Below are 18,957 nucleotides of genomic sequence, written 5' to 3'. Positions count from 1 at the left end.
CATTGTCTTTTTGCTTGCAAATCCTGTCTTAAGGGTGTATTTGTGTATGAACGCTGCCCAGGTAAAGCAATCAATGACCATTATTAGGTATCCTGGCAGACAGGATTTCTGCTGTAGACCATCTCCTTCTGTGATGTACAGGTGAAACTTGGAAAATTAGAATATCATCAAAAAGTGCATTTATTTCAGCAATGCAACTTAAAAGGTGAAACCAATATATGAGATAGATGCATGACATGCAAAGCAAGAAAAATCCTTCCAGCAGTACCTTAGAGACCAACTAAGTTTGTCATAGGTATGAGCTTTCGTGTGCATGCACACTTCTTCATGCACACTTTTGTTGCATGCACACGAAAGCTCATACCTATGACAAACTTAGTTGGTCTCTAAGGTACTGCTGGAAGGATTTTTCTTGCTTTGCATGTCATGCATCTATCTCATATATTGGTTTCACCTTTTAAGTTGCATTGCTGAAATAAATGCACTTTTTGATGATATTCTAATTTTCCAAGTTTCACCTGTACATCACAGAAGGAGACAAACTTATTTGGTCTCTAAGGTGTTACTGGAAGGATTTTATTTTTTATTTTTTGTTTCGACTACGTCAGACCAGCATGGCTACCTACCTGTAACTAATGCAAGCCTTTATTTGTTGCAATTGTAATTATTTGTCGTTAGGCGGGTCAATAATAAATGGAATGTAATTAATTAAATGTAATGGCAATGTTTATTTTTGTATTATTGTAACTATTTGTTTTATTACTGTGGAATTTCCAAAAGAAAGCATTTGTAAAAATTAAAAGAAATTTAAATAATAATAAGTTGCATTACTGAAATAAATGCACTTTTCGACGATATTCTAATTTTCCAAGTTTCGCCTGTATGTATGATGTTTTGCGGGGTGGTCTTCGGCTACAGGGTGGGCAACTTCAAAAGTCTTGCGCGCCACTGTTCAGGGTTCTCCTTCCTCCTGCGTGTGGGGAGTGGGGACCCTGTTGCAACGGTTCATTTCCTTTAATAAAGATCAGGCTTACTAGCTGCTTTGCTTCTCAATATACTCTGGTTGGCCTCTGTTATTTTCGACTACCAATATGGAGCCCACTTAGGGACTCTATACGGCAGGCATCCCCAAACCTTGGCCCTCCAGATGTTTTGGACTACAATTCCCATCATCCCTGACCACTGGTCCTGTTAGCTAGGGATCATCATGGGAGTTGTAGGCTAAAACATCTGGAGGGCCGCAGTTTGGGGATGCCTGCTATACGGGCTCCAGAATACCCCATAAGGAAAAAGAGGCAGTTTTTTTTTCTTCTAACACAGGAGTAAATGGTAATGGAGGTCTTCCCTACCTCTTCCAGCTCACCTCGCAAGACAGAATCCAGGAGCTTTCCATCTTCCATGGATCTCCAGCACAGCTATAAGAAGTTAGGAAGAGCATTTAGTTAGTGGCGCTTCCTCTAAATGCTACAATGTCACCCCACCTATTTTCTCCATTACAACCTTCTCTCTGCATTGCCCTGCTAACAGAGGCCAGCCATTCTTGCAGATGATTAAGCAGTCTCTCCTGGCTATTTAACCTCAAGCTGCAGAACCATGCCATGCATCCAATGTGCATTTATTATTGTCATTATCATTACTATCCTGACTTTTTTTTCAAACCAGGAATCGAAGGCAGTTGACACAATTTTTTATTAAAAAAGAATCTGCCTTAAAAAAGAAGAAGAATCACATTCCTGCAAAAGTAGTCTATAAAATACTGAATGCAGGAGGCAGCAAGCCAACTCCCTTTGCTTACCCAATCCTGGGAATAAATCTCTTGTCTCCCAAAGTTCTGCCTCTACAATCGAGAATCTCCTTATTTCAGCTCCTCTCTTTTTCCCCCTGGAGGAAGAAAAAAAAGGTTCCTTTAATTCACCTAGATCTCTTTAGAACCAAGGAAGCTCTAGAACCCAGCCCCCAAACAGCAGCTACTACAGGGTTGAAGCCAGAGGATCAATTTCCAGGAAGGTAAATAGAGCAGAAACAGGGAAAACCCCATTTAGAACCCACTAAGTTTCCCCCTCACCTCTAGGTAGGTTCAAACCCCACACATAGCCGGCAGGTGGTGGTGGTGAATTTATGATTGGCCTCCTGCATCCTCCTCCCTCCCAGCTGTGCTTCTGCTCAGATAAATGGTGCCAGCTGTTGGGTGATTAGCAGCAAAGGCTGCTGGGGATTGCAGTTCCCAGCAAGCAGGAGTGGCTGGTGCCCATTGGGGCAGAAGGCAGGGAGTCCAACAGCAGGTGGCGCTAGAGCCAACTACTTTCTAGTTTCGCCCCCCCCTCCTTTTCCTTGCAGGGCTGTGGAAGGGCCACAGCTGAGATTCAGTTGGTGGAAGCTGATGAGCAATGCCACCCCCCACCCCCCGGACTGCTTGTAAGCAAGAAAGTAGGCAGGTGGGGTTTGGCAAAAGTTAGACTGAAGGTTAGGCAGCGCCCTGCTTTGCCCAAATGAAGCATCTTCACCTGAAAGCAAACAAACTGTGGCAGGGAGATCTGGCCCAAGACCTGGGAGAGATATTCTTTCTTCCCTCTTGCACTTTGATTTATAGCTTTCCTGTTTATTTTGGTGCTCATTTTCACATCTTGTCAGCATATGTACATTCAAAGAAAAGGATTAAGGACATAAGAATCTGTTGCCTGGATCAGACCAAAGGCCCTTCTCGTCTGTCACTCCCAGAGACACCTCCAGGAAGCCCTAAAACAATACGAAAAGGCTTCCCTTCTGGGAGAGGCAGAGGGACCCTACGCACGGTGGCACTGTTGAATTATTAGCTGTGGAGAGAGGACTCTCTTCCTCCATGCATCCTCCTAAACCACTTTTAAAAGCCATTGGCTGTCAAGATGTTTTGTAATACATCTGAACCTACCCGGACCCCGAGATCGTCTTCAGAGGCCCTCCTTCATGTGCCTTTGGGTGGTGGGTGAGAACGTGAGAGGGTGGCAACGTGAGAACAGGGCCTTCTCTGCAGTGGATACGACCCTAGGCATGAAGTGCTCTTTTCCAGCCCCACTGGGCAGTTGCAATCCTGTACTCACTTAACGGAGAAGTTCTGTTGCACTCAATGGAGCTTCCTTCTGAGTACAGTGGCACCTTGAGTTACAAACGCCTCAGGTTACAAACGCTTCAGGTTACAAACTCCGCTAAGTTACCTCGTGTTGAGAACTTTGGCTCAGGATGAGAACAGAAATTGTGTGCCGGAGGCACAGCGGGCAACAAGAGGCCCCATTAGCGAAAGCACGCCTCTAGTTAAGAACAGTTTCAGGTTAAGAACGGACCTCTGGAACAAATTAAGTTCATAACTAGAGGAGAAAGGGACGACAGAGGATGAGATGGTTGGACGGTGTTCTCGAAGCTATGAACATGATTACAGGTAGGTAGCTGTGTTGGTCTGAGTCGAAGTAAAATAAAAAAAATCCTTCAGTAGCACCTTAAATACCAACTTTTTTTTTTGGTATGAGCCTTCGTGTGCATGCACACTTCTTCAGATACATTGAAACAGGAAGAACCAGACCCTTATGTATATTCAGAGGGGGGTGGGGGGGTGGGGGGAATGGGTGATGGGCTGATAGGAGTGGTAAACCTGTAGATGGCTGTTAACGACTGCTAATGACTGCAATTGGTCCTGCGGGGGAAAAGGCAAGGGCTGAGGCCTAAAGAAAGCTTGATCGAACATGAGTTTGACAAAGCTGCGGGAGGCAGTGGAAGACAGGAGTGCCTGGCGTGCTCTGGTCCATGGGGTCACAAAACAAAACAACTATTACTACTACTACTACTACTACTACTAGAGGTTCCACTGTATTTGGCTGCCAGTTCATTTTCAGGCTGATTCTAGTGTTTTAAGCCCTCAATGGTTCAGGCCCCAAATATCTGCGACTACGGCTTGCAGTGCAAGTTGGCATAGGGCGTTGCTTTTGACAACTCGGTGACAGAGTGCCTGCTTTCAGACCCTCCAACTCTTCCCTATTTTCCAGTGACGTCTCTGATTTAGAGAAGCCTTCCTGGTTTCTGATTTGATCCCATAATGCCCTGCTTTTCCTTAGGATGTCCCTATTTTCATTTGATAAATGTTGGATGGTATGGAGTTATCCAACCCCCGGGCCATCTGAAGGCAATCCTGTATAGGGAAGGTACTTATTAAAAAAATGTTTAATGTTTTATTATGTCTTTATATACAGTCGTACCATGGTTGTCGAACAGCTTAGTTCTCGAACGTTTTGGCTCCTGAACGCCTCAAACCCAGAAGCGACTGTTCTGGTTTGCGAACCATTTTTGGAAGCCGAATGTCTGACGGGGCTTCCACGGATTCTGATTGGCTTGTCTGATTTTCTAGTGAAGCTTTTCCCATGGATTGAGCACTCACAGTCTTTGCATGCTACCATTTGTGTTTGTTAAAGTTTGATACATTGCCAAAGCTTTTCCCACACTCTCCACACTGAAACAGTCTTTCCCCTGTATGGATTCTTTGATGTTGAGTAAGGTTTGACCTGTTAGTGTAGCTTCTACTACAACCTGAGCATTGATAAACCTTTCCCCATATGTGACTTCTTTGCTGAATTTTCCAGGATGATATTTACCTGACACCATTTTCAGCGAAGGCTAGCAATGGAAGCACATGGCTGTATTGAGGCAGCACCAGGTGTTTAAATTTTGTGACCTAACAATTTTGCACCCAGGGCAACTGCCCCCCCCCATGCTATGCGTGTTGATAGGAAGCCAACTTGGGAGAAACGGAGGATTTTATATCCTCCCACTCTTTCCCTATGATCAGCAATGCTTTGCACCATAAGTTGTAAAAGGTAAAGGTAAAGGGACCCCTGACCATTAGGTCCAGTCGCGGATGACTCTGGGGTTGCGGTGCTCATCTCGCTTTACGGCGGCGTACAGCTTTCGGGTCATGTGGCCAGCATGACTAAGCCGCTTCTGGCGAACCAGAGCAATGCACAGAAACACCGTTTACCTTCCCGCCGGAGCGGTACCTATTTATCTACTTGCACTTTGATGTGCTTTCGAACTGCTAGGTTGGCAGGAGCTGGGACCAAGCAACGGGAGCTCACCCCGTTGCGGGGATTCGAACTGCTGACTTTCTGATTGGCAAGCCCTAGGCTCTGTGGTCTAACACCCATAGCATCACCCGTGTCCCTTGCCATAAGTTGTAGGTAAATATTAACTTATCATGTACGGTGGTACCTCGGGTTAAGAACTTAATTCTTTCCAGAGGTCCATTCTTAACCTGAAACTGTTCTTAACCTGAGGTACCACTTTAGCTAATGGGGCCCGCCGCGCCGCTGCCACACGATTTCTGTTCTCATCCTGAAGCAAAGATCTTAACCCGAGGTACTATTTCTGGGTTAGCAGAGTCTGTAACCTGAAGCGTCTGTAACCCGAGGTACCACTGTATACAGAGGGACAAGTCCTGCTGAAAAAAAATAATCCAACTTGGCTTTTGCAATTTACTAACTTTTTAGGGTTAAACTATGGTAAGTTCTTAAATGGGAGTGTCTGATCAACTCATCTGTCTCCTGAGAAATCTCTATGTGGGACAAGAAGCTACAGTTAGAACTGGATCTGGAATACAGTCATACCTTGGGTTACGGCCGCTTCAGGTTGTGCGATTTTACCCAGAAGTGACAGCAGTCCCAAAATTAAAAGATGCCTGCTTCTTGGGAGAAAAACGATGACAAACCTAGACAGCATCATAAAAAGCAGAGACCTTACCTTGCCGACAAAGGTCCGTAAAGTTAAAGCTATGGTTTTCTCAGTAGTGATGTATGGAAGTGAGAGCTGGACCATAAAGAAGGCTGATCACTGAAGAATTGATGCTTTTGAATTACGGTGCTGGAGGAGACTCTTGAGAGTCCCATGGACTGCAAGAAGATCAAACCTATCCATTCTGAAGGAAATCAGCCCTGAGTGCTCACTGGAAGGACAGATCGTGAAGCTGAGGCTCCAGTACTTTGGCCACCTCACGAGAAGAGAAGACTTCATGGAAAAGACCCTGATGTTGGGAAAGATGGAGGGCACAAGGAGAAGGGGACGACAGAGGACGAGATGGTTGGACAGTGTTCTCGAAGTGCCCAACATGAGTCTGACCAAACTGCAGGAGGCAGTGGAAGACAGGAGTGCCTGGCGTGCTATGGTCCATGGGGTCAAGAAGAGTCAGACATGACTAAACAATTAAACAAAATCTTTTTAGGGTTCTTTGAGTGTCTAGACAGAGTGGTTAAACTCTCCTCCCTATGAATTCTGGGATCTGTAGCTCTGTGAGGAGAATAGGGGTCTCCCCTAACACTGCTCAGCACCCTTAACAATCTACAGCTCCCAGAATTTTTTGGGGGAAGTCAGTTGGCTCACTGTGCAGGAAACGGCAACCTAAATTGGAAACCTACATTTTTTCTCGTTCCGAGGAGCCAGTGAAAACAGAAGAGTACAAAGCTTAAAATACACACAACTTTATTATTCAGAATTGGTAGTCTAAAAACAATTATAAAAAGCAAAAGCAGCTACTGTGTCAATTTTACATTTCAGACGGATGATGGGTAACTCACTGAAGCCTCTCAAGCTTTCCTGTCCTTCCTCAGGTTCCTCCTTCTCTATGGACTCAAGACCCTAAATAATCGCCTCAGTCATCCCCAATATGGTTAATTCAGCTGTATGAGCAGAAGATAGTTGGAGAACTTACATGGTTTCCATCCGCTGTGTGTTCTCACCTTCATGAGGTCTCGATTAATCATCTAAACTCTGACTGAGATTTGAACCCTGGTTGGGGGTCTCCCTTGTGTGGTGCCTCTTGAGGTCTGATTTATGGGTGAAGCTCTTTCCACATTGTTCACACTTGTACAGTTTCTCCCCTGTATGGCAAGACCTTGTATGTCTGGAAAGACCTGCGCTCTCAGTGAAGCTTTTTCTACACACTGGGCATTTGTAGGGTTTCTCTCCTGTGTGGGTTCTTTGATGTCTAAGGAGATTTGCATCCTGACTGAAGCCTTTTCTACACTCTGAGCATTGAAAAGGTTTCTGTGCTGTGTGGGTTCCTTGATGTGTAATAAGTCTCCTTGACCGGAAACATTGACTGCACTTGGAACATGCATAGACTTTGTTCCATCTGCGTATGATTCTCTTATGTCTAGTGAGGGATGACCTGCTGCTGAAACATTTTCTACAAACTGAGGATTTATAGGGTTTCTCTGTTTTGTATGCTATTCTTTTATGCTTGGTAAGGTATGTCCACCTGGTATAGCTTTTCCCACAAGCTGAACATTTATACTTCTTTTTGCGAATTATCTGTTGACTAGGAAGATTTGAGCTCTTAGTAAAGCTTTTTCTACCCAGTGATGACTGAAAAGGTGTCTTCCTCATGTGAAGCTTTAGATGTTTAGTAAGGTTTGACTTCTGACTGAAGAACTTACCACACACTGAGCATTCATGGGGTCACTCCCCTTTGTGAATCCTTTGATGTTTAATAAGGAGTGACGTCTGAGCAAAACATTTATTACAGACTGAACATTTGAAAGGTTTTTCCCCTGTGTGAGTTCTTTTATGTACTGTAAGGTGTGAGTTTTGTGCGAAACATTTATCACACTCTGAACATTTGAAAGGTTTCTCCCCTGTGTGAGTTCTTTTATGTTTAATAAGATTTGAGCAGTTAGCAAAGCTTTTATTGCACTCTGAACATTTGAAAGGCTTCTCCCCTGTGTGAGTTCTTTTATGTATTGTAAGTTGTGAGCTCGCATTAAAGCTTTTATCGCACTCCAAACATTTGAAAGGCTTTCCCCCTGTGTGAATTCTTTCATGTACTGTAAGATCGCTTTTCATGCGGAAACTCTTTCCACAGTCTGCATATTTATGTGGTTTCTGTCCTGTGTGAATCCTCTGATGGCGAGCAAACTCTCTCTGATACATGAAGCTCCTTCCACACTCCAAACAAATAAATGGCTTCACCTCTGTAGGGCATATGGGGGTGTTTCCATGGCTTTTGCTCCCACTGCTTATTCCTCCAGACCCTGCCCTTTGAATTGTTTTCTCCTCTGTGGATGTTCTCAAAGCATCTCTTTTTTCTGGTTGGTCTCCTTGCTCAGTGAAGAAGCCACTTTGAGGAAGGATGGATTCATCTGTCTTCCATTCTGTCTGGCTTCTCTTTCCCCTCCTTGGTCCTTCGTGACTCTGGAGGTTCTGCTCCACCATCTCATCCTGTGCTTTCCCCAAAGATTTCCTTTTGTTTTGTCTCCGCTGTAGAACGCCTGTTGGATAAGAGAGAAAGAAATTATGGATGTCAGAGAGAGATGGAAATGGAGAGAGTCAGTCTAATATATTTTGTATTTTGTTACACTTGTGGGCCACTGCTGTCTAAGTGGGCAATGATTTGCCATCATGGGTGACCTTTCTTTCCACTCTGCTCAATATCCTGAGTCTGGTTTTGCCATTGTGTCAGATTCACTAGCTAGTTTCTACCTGTAGAGATCCTATTCTTGAGAGCAAATCTTTTCTAAGTCTGCAGGTGGAAGCTTACATTGCCTTTAGGAAGCATAGCTATATTGTTTGGCCATCACGAGGTTAGATCAATATTTTAAATTCTTGATGCATTGAAACTTTTCTATTGCTCAAGAGCAGACAATACGGCCAAAGTAGCAGACTACAAACATAGGGAAAGTAGTTGTGAACAACAAAGAAAAAACAAAAAGTACAAACCTATATATATGCCTCTCTCTATGCCTCTCTCTCTCTCTCTCTCTCTCTCTCTCTCTCTCTCTCTCTCTCTCTATATATATATATATATATATATACATACACACAACTCAAGAACAGTACAGTTTCCTCAGGAAACAGAACCTACATAGAGTGGGTTCTATGACAGTCCATTACTTTTAGTGGGTCTACTCTAAGTTGGTGTAGCATGGGATGACCTCTGAAATAGCCTTGTGTTTTTATCATTAAGACCTGGAGCTCAGAAGGAATTCTACCTGGGGCTTCCCTCCCCAATATGCATTACCTGGGAGTCCCATTACTTACCAGTATCCATACCTCTCTGAGCTATGGCTTCACTGGGGGCTCTTCCTTGAATGATGGGCTTCTGGCTAACCATTTCCTCATACCCAATGCAGGAGTCTTGTTCCTTGGTGGCATCAAGAGCGGGCTGGAAGGTGGATTCATTGGGGCCTTTCCAATCTCCTCCTTCAGCAATAGGCTTAACTATATTCTGCCCTGGGTGTGTTTCCTCAGGATACCCAATTCTGATAAGGATGGTGTGCTTCTGTAGGACACCTTGCTCTTCCGCAATGCAGATGTCTTGCCCCTTAGCATCATCAACAACAGTCTGGGCTGGAGGTTCACTGGGGACACTGGAGTCTAGTTTGCTGTGAACGAGACTCTCCATTGACTGCGTTTCCTGTAAGCACACTTTTCTCTCACAGATGTTGGGGTTCTGCCAGATGTTTTCCTCACCCACAATGCACACACCCTGCTCCTTAGCAGCACCAGGAATTGTCTGCACTGTGATTTCCCAGGGGGACCTGCATACTCCTCCACGAAGAAGGAGTTCATCCTCCTCCTCCTCGACTGGGTGGGCTTCCTGCTGACCCTCCATTCTCTTATGGATGATGGGTTTTGGCCTGATGGGTTACCCATAAACAATACACAGGTCTGCCTCCCTAGAAGTATCAAACATCATCATCCTGGCTGTGGTCCAACTGGGCTCCTTGCAACCTTCTTCGTAGGCACGGGCGTCTTCTGTTTCATCTACAGGCTGCCCCTTTCCCTGTGCCTGTTTAGGAAAGTAGATTATATTAAACAAGGCATCTTGAGAAACAGGAAATACAGAGAATTAGAAGCATAGGTATCCCCATATGCACACTGGACACTCTCCATCTTACTGTTTTAGGAAAACGGCTGACAAATGATTCTTTTCCTTCATGACCGTCATGTACACTAGAGAATACTGTAGTAACGTTGGCAACTTAGCTCAGTACTGTCTACACTGATTAACAGCAGCTCTCCAGGGTTTCATACAGGAAGCCAGTCTCAAGCCCTATGTGGAGATACTGGGGATTGAACTAGCCACCTTCTGCAGCGCAAGGCAGGCATTCTACCATTGAGCTGCATTCCTTCCCCCTAAGACTCTTTTTATCTTTGCTCTAGGAAATGTAGCAACTTTCACCTGTCCTCTTTTCCTTTCTGTTGTGGACTCTGGCTTGCAGCTGTGCTTTAAACAAGCTCCCCCTTAGTGAAATATTTAATGAATGCAAAACACAAATGGCAAAAGGCTACTGAAATATACTCAGTGTCGAGAGTGAATTTCATGCTCTTTATTCAGCTCATAGTCATCAAGGAGAAGAAGAGAAGAATGGCTCTTTCCTCAAAACCATCTGCTTATATACATTATTTACACAATGGGCCTTGCGTGATTGGCTACTTCAGGGCTACACCTGTGGGCCAATCAGGTTGTGGATTGACTTCTGCCTGCAGCCTGATTGGCTGCTCCTACAGGCCAATCAGGTTGCAGATTCACTTCTGCCAGTCGCCTGATTGGCTGCTCCTGCAGGCCAATCAGGTTGCGGATTCACTTCCACCTGGAGTTGGATTGGATAGCTCCTGCTGATTCTGAATCCTATTGTTCTAGGATTCAGCTCAGTACATAACACCCCTCCCCTCTAAGTTCCAGTCCTGCCCGGGAAGTTGCATTCGTAGTCCCCAAGATCTGCTGGCCGCCTCCGTGCGCATTGTGGCCTGGGGTGTTCCTTGGTCAGGGGTTCTGGTTCTGGCTCATGTTCCGAGGCTGCTGGCTGTGCCGGGGCTGTCTGGTCTGGCACCACTGACCCACTAGGTTGTGGCTCTGGTTCCGGTGTCCTTCCAGTCTCGGGGCGCCCCTCTGTGCCTACTGCTTCTGCTTCCCCTGCCCACCCCTCTCGCTCTACAGGCCTCACTGCCCCGCTGTCCCCTTGGGACCCCTCTGTCCCGCTCTCCTCCCGGGTTCCTCCTGGGAATCGTCGCCGTAGCTGGTCGCAGTGGCGGCGCCAACATTGCCCCCCTTCAGTTAGTACCTCGTACGACACGGGACCGGTCACCTTGGTGACTGTGGCGGGTACCCATGCTGGGCCTGCTCCAAAATTCTTTGCGTACACTGGGTCCTGGGCCACGAATGTCCGGGGGTTCCTGCCTTTCCCCACCACTACCTCATCCTGAGCTCTGTCGGGGTGAAGTCGGTCCAGTCTAGTCGCAAGGCGCCGGCCCATTAGTAGTTCAGCTGTGCTCCGGCCCGTCGTTGTGCTGGGGGTGCTGTGCTGTGCTAGAAGGAATGCGGCAAGGCGGTATTCCCAGTCCCCTTGTGTCATGCGGCGGAGGCTGTCCTTGGTGGTCCACACCATGCGCTCCGCTTGGCCATTGGTGGCAGGGTGGAATGGAGCTGAGCGGATGTGGCGGATGGCGTTCTGCGCTGTGAAGGTCTGGAACTCCTCTGACGTAAATGCGGTTCCATTGTCCGAGACGAGGGTGTCAGGGAGCCCATGGGTTGTAAACAGCCTACGTAGTACCCGGATGGCTGCCACCGTAGAAGTGGACGGTACCAGTGCGACCTCCAGCCATTTGGTGTAAGAATCCACCACTATGAAGAATGTTTTTCCCTGGAAGGGGCCAGCGAAGTCCACGTGCAAGCGTGACCATGGATGTCGGGCGGACTCCCAGGGCTGGACTGGGGCCCTTGGGGGATCCGGGCGGGATTCTTGGCAGGTCTGGCAGTGTTGGACCCAGGCCTCTATCTCTCTGTCAATCCCCGGCCACCACACATAACTCCTGGCAAGGGCCTTCATCCTCACTACCCCTGGGTGTATCTCGTGTAGGGCTGTGAGGACCCTTTTGCGGAGGGGCTGGGGAACAACGACCCTGCTTCCCCATAATAGGCACCCCTTGTGGGCCGACAGTTCATGTTTGCAGGTTGTGTAGCCAGCGAATTCTGGCCCGGGGCTGCTGCTGGGCCATCCTCGCCACACCCAGTCCAGGACCCGGGAGATGACCCTATCTTTTGTGGAATGGTGCGCCACTTCTTGTGCCTGAATGGGTCGGTCGGGAAGCAGCTCCAGGGTCATAACCTCTTGCGCAGGCGCTGGGTCGGGGCCTGTTTCTGGTAGTGGTAGCCTGCTGAGGGCGTCTGCGTGGCCCATCGCCTTCCCAGGGTGGTGGATTAGTGCATACTGGTAGCTGGCAAGGAAAATTGACCACCTGAGGACGCGGGGAGGCAACACTTGGGGGGTCTGCTTCTCGGGGGCAAACAGGCCAAGCAACGGCTTGTGGTCAGTCACTATGGTAAAGGGCCGCCCGTACAAGAAATCATGGAATTTTTTTATGCCCTTCACGATTGCCAGACCCTCCTTGTCAATCTGTGAGTAGTTTCGTTCGGCTGCAGCAAGCGTCTGGGAGAAGTATGCCACCGGCACCTCTCTTCCATCCGGGAGTTGGTGTCCCAGGACAGCGCCGATGCCATAGGAAGAGGCGTCGCATGCCAGCACCACTGGCAGCCTCTCGTCGAAGTGTGCCAAGACCGAGACGAGCAAGTCCTTGACTGCCTGGAATGCGGCCCTTTGTCGCTGGCCCCACACCCAAGGGGCCCTTTTATCTAGGAGTCTGTGTAGGGGCTCCGCTACCGCTGCCTTATGGGGAAGGAAGGCATGGTAAAAGTTCAATAGTCCCAATAATGACTGAAGTTCGGGCTTGCTCTTGGGCGCTGGGGCCTCACAAATGGCCCGTACCTTGTCACCGGTTGGATGGACCCCTTCTGCGTCCACCTTAAATCCCAGAAAGTCCACCTGCGGCACTCCTAGTAAACACTTTTCCCGCTTCACCTTGAGGCCCGCCGTCTGGAAACGGTGCAGGACGGAGCGGAGGCGGTCCTCAAATTCCTCTGGTGTGGGCCCGGCGATCAGCACATCATCGAAGAAGGGGGTGACGCCAGGAATCCCTTTAAGGAGAGAGTTCATTAGATTTTGGAATATGCCTGGTGCCACGCTAACGCCAAATTGCAGCCGCTTTACTCTGAATGCCCCTCTGTGTGTCACGATCGTCTGAGCCTCTGCTGTGGCTTCGTCCACAGGCAACTGTTGATACGCTTGGGCCAAGTCTAGTTTGCCAAAGATTGTTGACCCAGCCAGGGTGGCGAGGACATGGCTAACCACTGGCACTGGGTATGCATGGGCTGTGAGAGCCTTGTTTATGGTGCATTTGTAGTCTGCGCAGATGCGGACCGAACCGTTAGGCTTGACGGGTGTGACAATTGGGGTTTCCCAGGGGGCATTGGGCACCGGCTCCAGCACTCCTTGCTCCACGAGCCGGTCCAATTCCTTGTCTATGCGGGGTTTCAGGGCGAACGGGACCCGGTGGGCCTTGTGGGTCGTACAGCGGGGTCTAGCTGTAGGGCAATGGGGGGTCCTGTATATCGTCCCAATGCCCCATCGAAAACCCCTGGAAACTCTTTGCATATGGCATCCACGTCCACTTGTAAGCTAGTGCGGTTCACCCCGGTAACGGCTAGCCCCAGAGGTCCAAACCATGCCAGTCCCAGTAAGCTAACGTAGGGTCCCTTAACTACCAGCAAGTCCAATTGTTGCTTTCGCCCTCGATATTGCACCCTGAAGGTCCCCACCCCCAGTGTGGGGACCTTACGTTTCTGGAAGTCCCGGAGGGTGAATGGGGCCGGCCTTAGTTTGGGACCCCCATTAGGGCACAGTTCCCTTAATGTTCGGGCCGAGATTATGGATAGAGTTGAACCAGTGTCCAGCTCCATGCGGCATGGGGCGCCCTCTATCTGTACCTCTACATAAATTTTCTCTGTGTTGGGATGGGGCAACTGGATCTCCGTCGAGTTGCCCTGGTGCATGGTGCCGTGTGACCTGGGGCTCCTGGGTCAGTCATCTGATGCTTGTCGACGGGTGAGTCGAGCCCGACACACCTGGGCGATGTGTCCCAATTTTCTGCACTGCCTGCACTCTGCGTTGCGGAAACGGCAGGTCCTCCTCTCGTGGTTCTCCCCACAGCTTGCACAGTTCCCTCCTTCTCGTCGAGGCTGCTGTGGTGTGTGTGCTGCTTGAGTGCGCCGCTGTACTCGGTGTACTTCCTCCCTGTCAGATTCGGATTCGTCGGTGAGGTCTTCATGGTAGACCCTCGGTTGGGATGGCGGGGCCGGTCGTGCCTCTTGCATTGACCTCTCGGCGGCTTCGGTTGCCAAGGCTTCCTCCAGAGCAATCTGGAACGTGAGGCCCTTTTTGGCGTAGAGGCGTCGTTGCAACATCTCGTCCCTCAGGCCACCGACGAGGCGGTCACGAAGCATGTTCTCCAACTCTGAGAAGTTGCATAACCGGGCGGCTTGGCGGAGGGAGGTCACAAACCCAGTTATGGTTTCCCCCGGGGCTTGCCGCTTTGCGTAGAAGGCATTTCGGCAAGCTACCACTGAGGGCTGTTGTGAGAAGTGCTCCTTCAGCTGTTCCATTATTGTTTTGTAAGAGACGGTAGCGACATCTCAAGGTGCAAGGAGAGCCCGGGCGATTTCGAACGTCTCCTCTCCACAGACGCTGAAGAATGTTGCCCTCTTCATGGCATCGTTGGTGACTTCTTTCGCTTGTAGGAGGAAGTTGAAACGGGCGGCGTACCCTTCCCAGTCTCCTGATGCTGGTTTGAATGGCGAGAAGCTGCTGTCGGTTGCCATTCTGGGTTCCTTGGGTCCTGGAGCTGAAGCCTGGATGCACGGTGCGATGCAGCGGTGCAGCAAGTGGCGGTGCTGTGGTGCAGTGCATGGTGGCGGTCAGCTCAGCAGGATCCCATCCTCGTCGCCAGTGAAATATACTCGGAGTCGAGAGTGAATTTCATGCTCTTTATTCAGCTCATAGTCATCAAGGAGAAGAAGAGAAGAATGGCTCTTTCCCCAAAACAATCTGCTTATATACATTATTTACACAATGGGCCTTGCGTGATTGGCTACTTCAGGGCTACACCTGTGGGCCAATCAGGTTGTGGATTGACTTCTGCCTGCAGCCTGATTGGCTGCTCCTACAGGCCAATCAGGTTGCAGATTCACTTCTGCCAGTCGCCTGATTGGCTGCTCCTGCAGGCCAATCAGGTTGCGGATTCACTTCCACCTGGAGTTGGATTGGATAGCTCCTGCTGATTCTGAATCCTATTGTTCTAGGATTCAGCTCAGTACATAACAGTTACCTTCCAGACCCCGCCCCATCTCAACCTCCCAGGGGGAAGAAATCTCTCTCTTGCAACCTTCCTTGCTAACCATATTCATCCTCCTGTAGCAACCTCCACCTGCAGAAGCCCTAATACACATCCTGTCCCTCTTTTCCCTTCTGTTGTGAACTCTGGGTTGCAGCTCTGCCTTAAACAAGCTCCCCCTTAGTGAAATATTTAATTAACACAAAGCACAATATTCTCTGCAGCCAAAGATGGAGAAGTTCTATACAGTCAGCAAAAACAAGACCTGGAGCTGACTGTAACTCAGATAATCAGCTTCTTATAGCAAAATTCCAGCTTAAACTGAAGAAAGTAGGAAAAACCACTGGGCCAGTAAGATACAATCTAAATCAAATCCCTTATGAATACACAGTGGAAGTGAGGAACAGGTTTAAGAGTGCCTGAAGAACTATGGATGGAGGCTCGTAATATTATACAGGAGGCAGCAACGAAAATCATCCCAAGGAAAAGGAAATGCAAGAAAGCAAAATGGCTGTCCAACGAGGCCTTACGAATAGCGGAGGAGAGGAGGCAAGCAAAATGCAAGGGAGATAGGGAAAGATACAGGAAACTGAATGCAGATTTCCAAAAAATAGCAAGGAGAGACAAGAGGGTCTTCTTAAATGAGCAATGCAAAGAAATAGAGGAAAACAATAGGATGGGGAAAACCAGAGATCTGTTCAAGAAAATTGGAGATATGAAAGGAACATTTCGTACAAAGATTACCATAATCAAGGACAAAAGTGGTAAGGACCTAACAGAAGCAGAAGACATCAAGAAGAGGTGGCAAGAATACACAGAGGAATTACACCAGAAAGATATGGAGGTCTCGTACACCCCAGGTAGTGTGGTTGCTGACCTTGAGCCAGACATCTTGGAGAGTGAAGTCAAATGGGCCTTAGAAAGCACTGCTAATAACAAGGCCAGTGGAAGTGATGATATTCCAGCTGAACTATTTAAAATTTTAAAAGATGATGCTGTTAAGGTGCTACACCCAATATGCCAGCAAGTTTGGAAAACTCAGCAATGGCCAGAGGATTGGAGAAGATCAGTCTACATCCCAATTCCAAAGAAGGGGAGTGCCAAAGAATGCTCCAACTACCGCACAATTGCGCTCATCTCAACCTTGCGCTAGCAAGGTTATGCTTAAAATTCTACAAGGCAGGCTTAGGCAGTATGTGGACCGAGAACTCCCAGAAGTGCAAGCTGGATTTCGAAGGGGCAGAGGAACCAGAGACCAAATAGCAAACATGCGCTGGATTATGGAGAAAGCTAGAGAGTTCCAGAAAAACGTCTACTTCTGCTTCATTGACTATGCAAAAGCCTTTGACTGTGTCGACCACAGCAAACTTTGGCAAGTTCTTAAAGAAATGGGAGTCCCTGATCACCTCATCTGTCTCCTGAGAAATCTCTATGTGGGACAAGAAGCTACAGTTAGAATAGAAGGGGAAGAAATGGAGGCAGTGAGAGATTTTACTTTCTTGGGCTCCTTGATCACTGCAGATGGTGACAGCAGTCACGAAATTAAAAGACGCCTGCTTCTTGGGAGAAAAGCAATGACAAACCTAGACAGCATCTTAAAAAGCAGAGACATCACCTTGCCTACAAAGGTCTGTATAGTTAAAGCTATGGTTTTCCCAGTACTGTAGTGATGTATGGAAGTGAGAGCTGGACCATAAAGAAGGCTGATCGCCGAAGAATTGATGCTTTTGAATTATGGTGCTGGAGGAGACTCTTGAGAGTCCCATGGACTGCAAGAAGATCAAACCTATCCATTCTGAAGGAAATCAGCCCTGAGTGCTCACTGGAAGAACAGATCGTGAAGCTGAGGCTCCAATACTTTGGCCGTCTCATGAGAAGAGAAGAATCCTTGGAAAAGACCCTGATGTTGGGAAAGATGGAGGGCACAAGGAGAAGGGGACGACAGAGGACGAGATGGTTGGACAGTGTTCTCGAAGCTACGAACATGAGTTTGACCAAACTGCGGGAGGCAGTGGAAGACAAGAGTGCCTGGCGTGCTATGGTCCATGGGGTCACGAAGAGTCGGACACGACTGAACGACTAAACAACAACAACAAACGGCAAGAGGCTATCTTCTGGACCCCACCCCATCTCAACCTCCCAGGGGAAGAATTCCCTGTATTGCACCCTTCCTTGCTAACCATAGTCCTCCTCCTGCACAATGAGAAATCCCTTTTTTTCACTTTCTCATTCTTCCAAAGGGCTGTCATCCTTTGACTCACCCAGGTCCCAATTCTACCCAATCTCAGAATGTCTTATCTTGAGTTCTTGGTAGGCTCCAGCTCACCCTTTCAGACAGGCAGTGGTGAATTCACAGACTTTCTTTCTGCATCTCAAGCCCTTCCCTGACCCACTTGGGTGTTTGCTCATCTAAATGGGTCCAGGTGTTGATCGTTTATGTGGGAAGTGTAAAGGCTGCTGGGAATTGGAGTTCACAGAAAAGCAAACTGTGACAGACAACAAACCTATGACTACACATGGGGAATGAATCTCCCAACACTCCTGGTGCCTTCTTCCCTTATTTTTAGATACCAGCCTTTCAGCCAATGCGTGAATTAAGTCCTGTGAGTGATGTGTGAGTCATTTAGATACCAGGCAATAGGAATCCCCAGAGTCCTCAAATGCTGCTTCCCCCTTCCTTTGAGTGCACTTATCCTGATCCTTGTGATTTTAACAGCTGTGTAGCAGGCAGAATTTCAACAGGTTAAGCTATTTCTTAAAGGGGAAAAAATCTATGGGGAAGCTTTGACATTCTGTCTGTCACATTTCAATTACAGGTGCGGCCACTGATTTATGGTTGATAAAGTCTTCATATATACAGAGGACGAAGTTTTGCTGAATAAAATCCACTTTGGCTTCTGCAATTCACCAATCTTTTAGGGTTCTTTGAGCATCTAGGGCAAAGTAGTTTAACCATCAGTTCCTCTCCCCTGGTAATGCTGGAAGCTGTGGGTTTGTGAGGAGAATAGGAGGTCTCCCCTAACCCATCTCAGCACCCTGAACAACCTTCAGCTCCCAGAATTCCTTGGGGGAAGCCATGACTGTTTAAAGCAGCACCACATTGCTTTTACTGCATGGTGTGAATGGGGGATGTGTGCTGGAAACTGCAATCTAAATTGGAAAGCTGCATCCATTTCTGTTCTGAAGAGCCAGTGAAAACAGAAGAGTACAAAGCATAATATTTACACGACTTTATTATTCAGGATTGGTAGTCTCCAAACAAATCTAAAAAAACATTTTACATTTCCAACGGAGAACCCTCTGAAGCCTTTCAAACTTCCATTCATTCCTCGGGTCAATCCTTCTCTTTGGTTCCAAGAGCTTAAACAATCACCTAAATTATCCCCAACATGGTTAATTCAGCGAGATGAACAGAAGAGCCCTCACATTTATTGGGCTGCCTGGAGAAATTCCCAATGTCAAGAGAGAAAGGTGCTGGTTGACTTTGCTCTGGCCAAGGAAAGATCTGAGTTTTCTCTAGATTCTCCCAACAGCAATTTTCATAGGATAACTGATTACGATAAAACCACTTTATTATATCTATATCTATATAGATATATCTATATATCAATATCTATAAAACCTTTCAACTATCACATGTAATCTACACAAAACCTGAGGCAATGAGTTTTAGTCACTTAAAAGACTCAGGTACCAACCCAAAGCATGGATTATGTGTTT

The 18,957-nt window shown here is 47.6% G+C and overlaps 1 protein-coding gene and 1 pseudogene across 1 annotated transcript; both read right to left on the bottom strand.

The window, feature by feature from the left end:
* Nucleotides 1-7,470: 7,470 nt before the first annotated feature.
* Nucleotides 7,471-9,622, bottom strand: LOC132591608 (zinc finger protein 79-like). The gene is made up of 2 exons (XM_060270912.1): nucleotides 9,049-9,622; nucleotides 7,471-8,279 (listed from the first exon to the last, which is right to left on the bottom strand). The coding sequence occupies exons 1-2, from the start codon at nucleotides 9,620-9,622 to the stop codon at nucleotides 7,471-7,473; spliced, it is 1,383 nt and encodes a 460-aa protein (XP_060126895.1).
* A 1,402-nt stretch (nucleotides 9,623-11,024) lies between these two features.
* On the bottom strand, nucleotides 11,025-15,250 carry LOC132591607 (uncharacterized protein K02A2.6-like; annotated as a pseudogene).
* Between the last annotated feature and the right edge of the window lie 3,707 nt (nucleotides 15,251-18,957).

The sequence above is a fragment of the Zootoca vivipara genome, chromosome 2 (assembly GCF_963506605.1).
Source record: "Zootoca vivipara chromosome 2, rZooViv1.1, whole genome shotgun sequence".
NCBI classification, from domain to species: domain Eukaryota; kingdom Metazoa; phylum Chordata; class Lepidosauria; order Squamata; family Lacertidae; genus Zootoca; species Zootoca vivipara.
Note: the sequence above shows the minus strand (reverse complement) of the source record. Positions and strands in the feature narration are given on the sequence as shown.

Excerpts from the sequence above, each read along its gene's own strand:
- LOC132591608 (XM_060270912.1), bottom strand. The coding sequence starts at position 9,622 with ATGGAGGGTCAGCAGGAAGCCCACCCAGTCGAGGAGGAGGAGGATGAA. Across the intron at positions 8,280-9,048 it reads TCAGAGAGGTATGGATACTG|GCGTTCTACAGCGGAGACAA; the intron begins GTAAGTAATGGG and ends CTTATCCAACAG.